The sequence below is a fragment of the Macaca fascicularis genome, chromosome 13 (assembly GCF_037993035.2).
Source record: "Macaca fascicularis isolate 582-1 chromosome 13, T2T-MFA8v1.1".
NCBI classification, from domain to species: domain Eukaryota; kingdom Metazoa; phylum Chordata; class Mammalia; order Primates; family Cercopithecidae; genus Macaca; species Macaca fascicularis.
Genome location: NC_088387.1, coordinates 67,536,708 through 67,549,687, shown reverse-complemented (window position 1 = coordinate 67,549,687; position 12,980 = coordinate 67,536,708). Strand labels below are relative to the sequence as shown.

Here is a 12,980-nt window from a genome sequence, read left to right as displayed (position 1 = left end):
GAAATCCATTGCAGATTGGTAGATAGGGAGGCTCACACTCCTTCACCCACTCCAGGAAACATCTGATTGAATTGTTAAATCTGCCCTCTGAAATGGATTGTCCCTACTGAAAAAACTCTGGCCCAGGCATTGATCCCAAGCCCCACTGGTTTGGACCCTGCTTGCAGGACAGGCATCTGACGAGCACACTGCATTGCAGGCAGGTGTGTTTGCAGGTCTCTGGTCACCTAGACTAACTTTAAGGATCCTCATTGCTCTTTCACAATTCCTTTAACATTTGTCAACTCTTTTAGCGATTATTACACCTTTTCACTTTATTCAATCCTTCAACTCTTCCTCCACCCCACTTATTCTCAGTAAATTACCTTATCTCCCACACACTGAGAAAATGGAAGCTATCTCATGTGAATGCCTCTTCCTATCCAAATTGCTCTCCAGTTTTTAAAATCTACTGTCTTCTCTTCCATACAGAGAAAATGTGTCCTCTTTTCTATACCAAATGAGTCTACTCATCTCTTGATCCTGTTTCTTCTGACTGCTCTGGGCCTTTTTCCATCAATTACCACTCATTTGCTTGAATCTTCAATTCATTCTCTTTGGCTCCTTATGAGAGTATGTGTAAAGGACACTGATCTACCACTCGGATTCCCTTTCAAGATTGAAGGATTCAGTCCCCCAGATGCCAGGAGTGCTGCTGGAAGATGGCCCTTAGCCATCAGCCTTCTTCAGGAATTGCCTCAGCAGAAGAAAGTAACCTCACTAAAGTTCACGTATTCTTCCCTGGGCAGCTCTCCTCTAACGACTGGGTTAATGTGGGGAATATAAAGACCAGTCCTCTCACCTTAACTTGAGACAACTCTGAAGGGTCTTCTCAGTTTCAGAGCTCCTTAAGTCTTGGCCAAGGTCTTCATTGAGACTGCATCATTGCCCAGCTTCTCCCTCAGTCCAGTCTTGTCTCCTTTCCTTTCCTTGCCTTCCACAAGTTGTTAAACCTGACAGCACTCCCTGATTAACTTCATGCTAATCATCTCAGAGCCCGAATCCCAGGGTACCCTCCTTATGACAGTATGTTTGTAAGACGAGAACATTTAATAATTTGTTAGGTAGTACCAAGTTGCCCTTTCAAAAAGCTGTACAAATTTGCACTCCCATCACCAATGTAGAAAAGTACCTCTTTTCTACATTGCCTAACTACACCCTAACTGCCACTACTGGATGTTATCAAGTTTTTAAATCTTACCATTCCATAAGTGACAGATGGTGGCTTATTCTTGCTTTATTTGTATTTTTAAAAAGTATGCGTATGAGTAAGAATGTTTTTACATATTATTTACTGGCTATTTATATTTCTTTCCCTTTCATTTGCTTGTGTTATTTGCACATTTTTCTATTGCACAGCCATACATATTGGTAATATACCATATACCATACATATATTTTCAAGTACCGTTTGTATAGTAAGAAAGTTGCAAATAAGTTTCTTCAGTTTGCTGTTTGTTTGGCTTTAAGACGTTCTTCCAGTCATTCAAGTGTTTTGAATTTTTAAAATTTGCTAACATTACCAACATTTTTTCCTATGCTTCTTGGTTTTCTGTCATGCTTAAATTGGCATTTCCCATTCTAAGATTTGGGGAAAAAACACTAATATCTTCTTTAAAACTTAGCTCAAATGCCATTGCTGTCACCAAGATGTCTGTGAGAACCTCGACCAGGTTAACCCCCCAATTCGCTTCTCCCTTTGTATAATATAAATCACACTGCCCATCATATTCTGCCTTAACATTATGGCCATTTTTATTATTCTCCAGACTCTTCTATTGGAATGTGAGTTACTGAGGGAAGGAATTCCATTTTAAATCTCTATGTATGCCCTCCAGCATCTAGAATGACTTGCGTAAAGTCCTACTTAAATATTTATTGAATTGTATTAACTAGTACTGTTAGGTGGCGCTGACACTAAGGGTGAGTGATTTTATATGTATGTATACATACACACATGTGTCTGTATATGTATACATACACGTATATATGTATATTTCACACACATTCTCATCAGCCATAAATTTTGTGAAATTTTGTGACTATTTTAGTGCTTGGATAACTCTTAGTTCTGCCCTCTTTAGACCTGAGCCACACTTACCAAAGGCTGACTGCAAAAACACCACTTGAGAGTGAGGTCTCAGGGCCTGCCAAGTGACAGGTGACCAGAACACTCCTAGCTGAGGAGGCAGATCAAGCAGAGTGGTTCCTAGCAATAGGGGAAGCATATATGAAGCCATGACACAAAGTGACCATCCTCCCCCAGGGGAAGCAGAGCCCAGCCTCCCAACACCATGACCATCTGCCCCATCAGTGGCATAGATTCCTCCAGGCCGTACTTTCGGCTGGGGAAGAAGTCCCTGATGTTAAGGACAAGATACAGGCAGGTATCTCAACTAGGTCAATACATTGAGTTATCAGCTCAGGTGGATTAGTCATTGCAGTTCCAATGCCCAGTAGTCCTAGTCTCGGATTCCATGGTTTCATTTTCTCCCTTCTCATTCTCTTGAGCCCATTCAAATATGGCTTTCATGCCACCACAACTGCTCCTGCCAAGGTCACTGGTGACATCCACGTGGCTAAACACAATGGCCAGTTCACATTTCTCACCTCACTGGCCCTGCCAGCAGCATCGGCCTGGTGGATCCCTCTCTACTTCCTGAGGGCTTGATTGGGCTCCCTGGGCACCAGTTTTTCTCATACCTCACTGGATGCTTTATTCTCCTCCTTTTCTGGTTCTTCCTCTGCTTCGTGAGCACTTAACATTGGAGAACCCCCAAAGTACAGTCATTGGACCTATCTTTTCTATCTAGATTCATTTTCTTGATGATCCCAGCCAATCTTATAGCTTTCAATACTGTCTACCTGCTGACAAATTCCAAATTTTATTTCCTCTAACCAGACTTGTAGGTCCAGCTGCCTACTCAACATCTCGCTTTGGATGTCTAACAGACATCTCAAATGTAACATTCCAAAACTGAGCCTCTGATCTTCCCCTTCCCCCAAATCTGCTCCTCTCACAGTCTCTCCATTTCAGTAAACGACAACCCTATCCAACTAGTTACTCACACCAAAAACTCTGGTGTCATCCTTCACTCCTCTCCTTTTCTCACACCCACATTCAATCTGTCAGCAAATCTACTTTTACTATATCTTCAAAATATACTCAGAATCCGAATCCTCCTCACAACCACTCTGCTAACCACCCTGTGCAAGTTACTATCTCTTAAGTGTCTCTCTTTTCTCATCAATAACTGGGGGCAATAATAGCCTATGACTTACAGGGTTCATATGTGGAATGAAAGACACGTAAAGAACTTAGCATAGTGCCGAACAAATTGTTAGTGCTTGGCCAGGTGCAGTGGCTTACACCTGTCATTCCAGCACTTTGGGAGGCTGAGGAGGGAGGATTGCTTGAGGCCAGGAGATCAGCCTAGGCAACATAGTGAGATCTTGTCTCTACTAAAATTCAAAAAAATTAGCCAGGTGTGGTGATGCATGCCTGTAGTCCCAGCTACCTGGGGGACTGAGGCTGGAGGATTACTTGAGCCCTGAAGGTCAAGGTTGCAGTGAGCCATGATCATGCCACTGCACTCCAGCCTGGGTGACAAAGTGAGATCCTGTCCCCCCACCCTCAAATAAAAAAGTTGTTAGTGCTTAATAAATTTTAGGTTTCAGTATTATTTGTGGTCTCTCTTTTCTAGGAGGTTTCAAGAAGATGTGACTAGTAAAGTTGAAGCTATCAGCTCCTTTTCATAAGAACTGAGTTTTTCCTTCAACACATGAAATTTTCATTTTAAAGATTTCAACTGACTGAGCTAAAGAAAAAGAAAAAGAAGTCTAAATTAACCTCAGCCAGTAAAACTGTCACAAATAAGATCCAAATAAAGGGTTAAAAAGCACAATAGCAATTTGAATCATTGGAATTCTTCTATAGCCTGATTAAGAGGAATTTTCAGCTAACCTAAAAAATATTTTAAATCTAAAGTTATATAAGATTGTCACATATCATACTGCATAGCTGTATACAGCCCTAGCTTCACAACCTGAAATAATTTGGGGATATGAGGAAACTCATAGGATGTTTCTACAACAGCAACAGATATAACAGCCATCATTTGTATAAAACAGCCCTATTTTATAAACCCATAGTCCCAACAGATCTATCATCCCAACTAATTAGTAATAGGTAGAAAGATTCTGGAAAGTCCTCAGTGTTATCTGAGATATCAGCAATATATAATAGGCCCAAACCATATAGGAAACATCTTGGGTAAGTGCTCTAATGCATGAATTAAATACATGGATTTCACTAATAAGATAAACCATTGCACTAAATAATCAGAAAAATATTTCAGAGCATTCAACTTGTCCTTTAATGCAATCGCTTTGTTAATCTGTGATAAGAAACAGTATTTGAATAGATAAAAGTAGATGAGCAATTTTTCTTACTTTAATGTGTTTGGAAAATCATGTTTCTTCTTTATTCTTTTAGTATGGATCTCTCTCACCATATATATGTGTGTGTGTGTATGTGTATATATATATTTACATATATATAAATATATGAAACATCTACCACGTGCTGAGTAATGAGGAAACAATAGTAAATTGTTTTTATTACTAAGCTCCTTATAAAAATATTTTGATGGTTTTGAGTATAAGAGCTAGGTAACAGTGGCCTTGGAGTGTTTTAAGTTGGGGGGCGGGGGATAACCCTAATATAAAATCATCAGGAATTGACTGTGCTTAATTTATTAGATTTTCTTTGTCCATATTTAATTATACATTATACTCTGTGGTATTCTTAGAGTGCTATATACAATGTAAACAAATTTAAATATCACATATATGCAAAAAGTTGCTTAGTAAAGGTAAACTCCCATTAATACCTACTGTGGGATCATTTTAGCTGATCCATGTGTACTTGGTATGCTAATTTGATTTATTTATCTGTTTTTTGTAGGAAGTCCTGGCTGAGCAAGATTGGAAGCCCTAGTTCTCGCATTGACCGCACAAACTTTTCTAATGAAAAAACCATCTCTAAACTTGAATACTCTAATTTTAGTATTAGATACTAATAGAAGAGAAAAATTGTAATGCTTATACTGCACAATAGATACTATATGTTCTTAAGACTATGTATACTAGAATAATAGTAGTAGAGTAGGGTGAAAAAGGAACTTTCCGTTCTGAAAGCTAAGCGACTGTGTTACTAAAAATGTCTGACACTGAAATAATTTTACTCAACTATGTTTTCAACAAGCAAAAATGTAGCATGCTAAGATTAAAATGTCATTACAAAATATTTAGTATGAACAATTTAAACTTGTCTCATGGAATCTTTAATTTCAATGAACATTACAGCATATATGACATATGTTATTTGGCGAGACATAAAATAAAGTTAACCATTTAAAAATTATTTTCACATACTGTTGTCTGTGTCGAATTATAAAATCCTCTGAATAATTTGTTACTACAGTTGAGTAATTTGTTATTAAACTCTTTAAAAAGAACCAGCAATTAGAAATAAATGTATGTGATGATCAATATAACCATAAAATATTATCAACAAAGAGTTTTTAAAATTCTGGTTAATGTGAACATTATTCAGTTGGAGCTACTTAATGCCTTCTATATTGCTGTGTACAGTGAACATTCAGGCTGAATGATGGTGGCTAACAAGAACTCACAATTTCAGTATAGCAAGCATCAAGATTCTCAACCACCACCCACAACAGATATCCTATTAACCAGAAAAGAAACTGAGAGTCTAAATGAATCATACAATACTGTCCCCTAAATTTGGCCTATCACTTTGGAAGCTTCACATGTAACTGATAAAGCAACGGAGAATATAAAGGGGTAAGTTTTTTTCTATAGCATAAAATTATATTAAAAGAGGCAGACCTTTAATGCAAAAGACTGGGGAATTTCCAGTGTTGTAGGCATATACTTGCACATATTCCATGATTCTCAAACTTTTTATAGCAATGGAATCCTTCCTTAAACCAACATTTTATATAGAATTGAATACACAAGTTTTTAGAAAAGCAAAAACAAAGCACAGCTGGTGTAATTAAAGTGGGGATAGGCATCCCCAGAGCCTTGCACACTTGGTGTCCCTCTCTCTACTTGGACAATTTCAAATACCTTGCTAGTACACTTTGAAAACCACTGTTCTATTTAAGGAACAAATCTCTATTGCTATCCTCCATGGCCTGGAGAACGAATGCAGGCCTCTTTCTCTTCTACCTACTGCAAGATAAGAAATGAGGAGAGATGAAGGGGGCGGAGTGAGTTTGTTCATTGGAAAGGTTAACTCCTTGATGATAATATTGAGATCAAATGTATATAAAACAACATGACATTAGGGAATGACTTTCCAAATAAACAAAGGACTAAAGAAGTTTCCTATTATTTTAATACCATCATCATGTTAAGTATTACATGTGTGAAATGTCACACAGGAGAATCTATTTAAATATTATTTGGATTTTGCTCTCCTTCTGTTTCCCCACTCCTGATTCAAGAAAGGTTGACAAGTCTTTGTGTTCCCTTATTTCAGGGAAAGCTTTGGGTGCCAGATCCCCCTGAAGACAACCTTTCTTCTATAATTTCATTTTAAAGAGGGCATTATCCTGTGGGTCGAAGAGAAAGACAAATGCTGGGCTCTTAGGGGGTAAAAGAGAAGCAGAAGTTGTGAGAACTAAAGAAGACAAGGAGATTATCCAAGACTTTGGAAAGGAAACAAAGGCTGTGGATTTCCCAAGTCCTGGAGACCTGCACCTTTCTCCACAGTGGCACCTCTACCTATAGCTAAACCTGAAAAGGAAGCAGCTGTAGTTCCCAGAGAAGCCAGATCCCAGGCCCAGGGGCTCTCAGCATTAGCAAGATTCCTGTCCCCATAAATGCTTCAAAGCATCCTACAAACACCAGGGTGGTTACAAGGGGCCACGGTGGTTTGAACAGTGATCATAGCAACTGGTATGTGCTGGACACCAAGAGGTCTTTCCTTAATATTTTCTCTGCATATGACTCTTTGCATGTTCTTTCTGAGAGAGGGAACAAAGCACCAGGGATGACTAAGATACCCACCTCCAGATAGGATGAAGTTTGAAGCAGGCTCGCTTTGGAGAAAATAAAATAGACATTTTCTTCCCCCGCAAGTTTGAAAACAAAACCTATATCTCTCTACACAGAGAAAGGCTAAGTGATTGAAAAAAATGTATGATCTCAGAAGTGACACCAATATGTTACTTCTTATTATCCTGATATCCTTTGGTAGTTCCCTTCCCTGCTCTCTCTATAAGAAAATCACACATCGCTAGAACAATCTTCTAACTACACCAAATGAATCACACTAGTCAAGATTACTTAATGATTAGTACATAACTAAATTCTATTATTGGATGAAAAATGTACATTATAATTGAAAAATAGGTGTTCAGGAGTGGGTAGAAAGCAAGAGAAATCAGGATAAAGCAATATAAAAATATGGGGACCAGGTAACACATCTCAATGGTAAACTTAATATGTCAAATTTCATATTGAATTTATAGTGAATTTTTAATTTACATATATTTTAGATAACAAATTTTTATACATTTATTTGTATCAGAATTAGACATTTTAGAAACCAAGAAAACAATTAAGCAAAAACAGATACCTACATTTTAGTGACTATCAACCAGCGATATCAACACTCCATGTGCCCATGCTGTTCCTCTGAAGATGCAGCGTATCAGAATTAGGGGAGAAGTGTGATTTCTAAAATCATATTATTTTTCACATTTATACAAAAATATCTATCTTTTTGTTTTTGAGACAGGATCTTGCTCTGTTGCCCAGGCTGGAGTGCAGAGGCACAATATTGGTTCACTGCAGCCTCAACTTCCTGGGCTCAAGTGATCCACCTCTGCCTCCCAAGAAGCTACGACTACAGGTGCATGCCACCATACTAGCTAATTTTATTTTTTGTAGAGGCGAGGTCTCACTATGTTGCCCAGACTAGTCTCAAACTCCTGGACTCAAGTGATCCTCCTGCCTCAGTCTTCCAAAGTGCCAGGATTATAGGCGTGAGCCACTACTGTGCCCGGCCTTTTTTAAAAATTTTGAGATAGAGTCTTGCTCTGTTGCCAGGCTGGAGTGCAGTGGCACGATCCCGGCTCACTGCAACCTCTGACTCCTGGGTTTAAGCGGTTCTCCTTCCTCAGTCTTCCAAGTAGCTGGGACTATGCGCACCACCACGCCCAGCTAATTTTTGTATTTTTAGTAGAGACGAGGTTTCACCATGTTAGCCAGGATGGTCTCGATCTCTTGACCTCGTGATCCACCTGCCTCGGCCTCCCAAAGTGCTGGGATTACAGGCGTGAGCCACTGCACCTGGCCAAAATGCTGAGTTTTTAAATCAAGAAGTTCAACAGAATCTTCTCGACTGGAGGAAATGTGCCAGGAAAAAAAAAAAAAAAAAAAAAAAAAAAAAAAAAAGACTCTTTACCGGTAGGGCACATAGGAAAAACAGGGGTGTAGGAGGAACAACAGGGGTGTAGGAGAGAAATGAGATTTTTATCTGAGGAAGGGTGTGGGCCTCTCAGGTTGAGGAGAAGCAATGCAAATTTCATCCGGGAGTGGGAATCGTTAAGTTCAGGGAGTACCCTCTTGCCTGAAGAATGCAGCATAGCACCTCACAGCACAAAGGCAGAAAACACTGAAGAAGGCACCAACAGGCAGTGGGTGGAGACAGACAGCAGTTATCGCTTAGTTTGACTTTGCTGCAAGCTGGTCACCATTTTTTATGACTAAGTATTTTTAACTTTGTCTACTGAAGGAATTTTTCAAAAGCATGTATCACTAAACTCATAATTAGGGACAACAGAAAAACAGAATTCACTTCTAAAAATTAGCTTGTAGTTGAAAGTATACAGGCCACAAATGTATTTTATACAGTTTATCTCCTTTGTGTTGATAAAAAATGTTCTCTGTTTGGTTAAAAGGAAACATTTTAATGTCTGGAACTAATTTGAGGAGCTCAAAACAGGCAGCATGGTATAGTAGAGAATGCTCTACTCTAGGAAGCAGAAGACTGCATTCTGGCCCAGGCCATCCATTGATTACCTGTGTGTCTCAGGTTCCTCAACTGCAAGTCAAGAAGTTAAACTAAATCAGGATTTTGTACAGGATTCCACTGAGCCACAGGACTCCCAGGAGGTGGTACCAGGAGGGCTACAGAAAGGTAGTCAGAAAGATGGGCAATTTGACCTTGGCTCAGGACCCCGATCCCTGCTCCAATCAGAGTTGCTCCACCCCCATCGCTTCCATACATTAGGATTGTCCAAAAGACATCTTTTGAGAAGAATTCTGCCTCAAAGAAATCAAAACAACTACAAAGACACTGAATTTAATATCTAGGGTCTTCTTTTCTAAATGTCTATAAATGCTGAACTCAAATGCAGTTCCTATTCTCTGCATTACTTCTGTCAAGCCCATGTGGTATGTATACTTTACCTTAAGCTATTTTTGTTGAAAACATGCATAATTCATGAAAAGTACTATTGGAAAAAAAAAATTCTTCTTCATAATGGCTCCCATAAAGGTCCACAGTGGCTAAGGTGGTTAAAGTCTTTTTTTTTTTTTTTGAGACAGAGTCTCACTCTGTCACCCAGGCTGGAGTACAGTAACATAGTCAGGGCTCACTGCAGCCTCAACCTCCTGGGCTCAAATAGCCTTCCTGCCTAACCCTCCTGAGTAGCTGAGACTACAGGTGCCACCAGTAATCCAGCCTACTTTTTTAAAAGTTTTTTTTGTAGAGACAGTGTCTTGCTATGTTGCCCCGGCTGGTCTCAAACTCCTGGCCTCAAGCAATTCTCCTGTCTTGGCTTCCCAAAGTGCTAGGATTATAGATGTGAGCTGCCATGCCCTGTCAGCTAAAATATTTCTGAAATTAATTTTCTGTTGTCTTTCATTCCTATTCTTATCTTACTATGATAAAAAAAATGCAAGAGGAAATACACATATATAATTTGTGGGTTAATCAAAAAGTGTTTTATAAGCATGTCTTGGAGATCTTAACCTAACATTTAGAATCATACGTAAGAACTACTTTTCCTTTCCTTAACTAGTTCAAATGGTTTTGAATAAAACTGACATCTGAAAAATTTTTAATTTTAGAATTAAAAATTCTAGTCACTGTGTGATCTCTTTAGCTGGTTTTTCTATAGAAATAGAGTGTTTTTTATTTGCCTTTTAGAGAGCCTGACTTATGCTTTATTCTCTGCTGGAAATATCAGTATACATTTTTGGTTGGATGTTCAAGGTACTTCTTTCATCCTCAAACCACATATTTCTTTTATTAGTTTTATTTTCCATGTTGGCAAAATGGACTTTGCAAGTAGCAGTGAATACAAGCCTGTAGTACAGCTTTTTCTCTCATTCCCATTTTTTACAAAAATTAGAAGACCTATAGAGAAAATGAGAAGAGGCAGGAGATTTATTGTACTGAAAATTTAGTTTTATTTCAAAACCATTATAAAGAGCAAGAGTCATAGTCATTTCATCATTTGTAAACATCAAGGCAGAATTTCTACCAAATTCAGTGCAGATTAATCTGCATTAAAAATATGCCTGCAACGGTTAACCAGGAAATTGACAAAGTGAGCAGATATTGTGTAATATTACATCAACCAGAAAAAAAAAATGGAGCAGAAATCATTCTACTCATCAGGGATGATTTTCTGAGGCAGCAAAAGAAGAATCAACCATCCTCTCTCTTCCCACATCCCAACTACCCCTGCTTCTCCACTGAGTGGGCTGACATGACTCGTAAGTCACAGCACATAGGAATGAAGTCACAGGTAGTGGGATAGTGGGTAGTGCCTTTTCTCAAAGCACGGAACTGGAGGCACAGAAAAGAGCCTCAGTGGCAGAGCATGCTAGAAATTGCATTGAGAGATGCTAACAGCAATAACAGAACTATAAACAAAAGCAAAGGGGTGATTATCACAAAACAAGGATAATGGTTATTCTGGGTTAGAGGAAAGGTGTTGTGTTCCAGGACAGGTACATGACGGCTTCTCAACTAGCTGGTGGTCTTATGTTTCTCCACTTGAATGGTAGCTCCATAGGTGTTCACTTTATAATTATTTAAACTCTACAAAATATTTTACACATCCTTTCATATGTACATTTCATAGTTTTTTTAAAAAAAATGTTAAGGCTCCTAGAAATCTCATAGCAAAAAACCTCTAAAACACTGGATTACAGTAGATAGACCATTCTAAGGTTTTAGACCTCAGGAATACTCTCTATTGGCAAATGTCAGTATATTATCAGTCTCCTCATTAAAAGATGAAGAAACAGCAAACAAAAACCAGCCTTGTAATTCACAAAAAGCACTATACAGCCCAAGGTAAAGGGTGCATTTTCCTTTAAAATCAGAGGAAGTACATACCTCTAAAAATTACTACACAAAAAATATTTCAGGAAACATCTGCTGATGTCCATTGTATATCCTGAAATGCATACAATAAAAGTTGATCTCTGTGAAACAAGAGAAGGAAGACTTTAGGAAGAAAACGTGCAGGTTAAAATATATAGATGAAGGAATATTAGTTGAGATGTGAAGAGCATAGACTGAAGAACAGGCAACACACACATACACACACACTTAAAGACAAACTGTAGGAAATACTAAAGAGAATAGAATTACAACCCATTCTGGAATTAGCAGCTGATAAATTGAATTAGTGTACATAGAGCTCTGGCTGCCAAACCCAGTTGGTTTCAGAATTACCTGGGGAGCATTTTAAATATGTGTCTTACCAAACCCCACCCTAGACCTAATGAATAAGGATCCTCCATTGTTTTTGTCTCTAAATCTCGATGCTAAAAAAAAAAAAAAAAAAAAAAAAAAAAACCCAAATAACTGACAATCAGGCAGGCTTAGAAAACAATGGTGTAGAGAATAAATTTTAAAAGTTCATCAGGAGAGTAGAAGAAGGAACAAGAAATAAAAGTGTGAGAGGAAATAATTTGGAAGAGAGAGTACGTATCTAAAGCACCAATAAATCAGTGATAGAAGCTCCTGGGGGGAAAGTCAGGATAATTGAAACAGAAGGAGAAACTAGCTGTGATAGAAGAGAAACTTCCTTGAGTTAAAGTATATGGCCTTGAAAAGGCTGGGCACAGTGGCTCATGCCTGAATCCCAACACTTTGGGAGACTGAGATGTATGGATCACCTGAGGTCAGGAGTTCAAGACCAGCCTGGCCAACATGGTGAAACCCCGTCTCTACTAAAAATATAAAAATTAGCTGGGCATGGTGGTGGGCACCTTTAGTAGTCCCAGCTACCCAAGAAGCGAAGTCAGGAGAACTGCTTGAACCTGGGAGGCAGAGGTTGCAGTGAGCTGAGATCGTGCCACTGCACTCCAACTCGGGCAACAGAACAATACTTCGTCTCAAAAAACAAAACAAAAGAAAAATAAAGTATATAGCCATAAAGTAAACAGTACAGTATTAAATTACACAGTATAAACAAAAATGCTTTAGGCATTCCACCTCAAGAGGAACCTAACTTCTACCCAGGAACTGCTGTTTCTCTAATCCATTCACTCCCCGCCCTTTTAGACTGCCATTTCATGCTTTCTCCTCACTCCTCAAATCTCCACACCCTCTCCTTGACTCGACGTGACCTTACTTCCTACTTCCATCAGAAAGAACTTCCATGAGCACCTTGCATTGCATCTGCCCACCTACCTCCATCTGTGCCTCAGTTCTTGCTCTATCATCCTATTACCATAGATGAATTATTTATGATCCTAATTAAGGCAATGCCTGGATCCCATATCCTCAAAGACTCTGCTCCAGCAGTCTCCCCATCGCTCCTCCATCATCAGTTTTTGTTTCTTACTGAATGCCTCTCTCCCCTCATACATGCTAT

At 38.8% G+C, this 12,980-nt stretch overlaps 1 protein-coding gene across 7 annotated transcripts in view; it reads left to right on the top strand.

Annotated features, from left to right (window-relative positions):
- ACYP2 (acylphosphatase 2) overlaps positions 1–5,461 on the top strand; it is a 266,925-nt gene extending 261,464 nt beyond the window's left edge. For 6 of the 7 annotated variants that reach the window (XM_074011798.1, XM_045369330.3, XM_074011797.1 and 3 more), the window contains one exon: positions 5,006–5,461. In XM_074011798.1, the coding sequence (XP_073867899.1) occupies positions 5,006–5,120 (115 nt within the window). In that variant the 3' untranslated portion in view covers positions 5,121–5,461. Of the gene's footprint in view, positions 1–3,743; positions 4,636–5,005 lie in introns of those variants that run through there. The other variant, XM_065527091.1, reaches the window with a different exon arrangement.
- Positions 5,462–12,980: the final 7,519 nt, after the last annotated feature.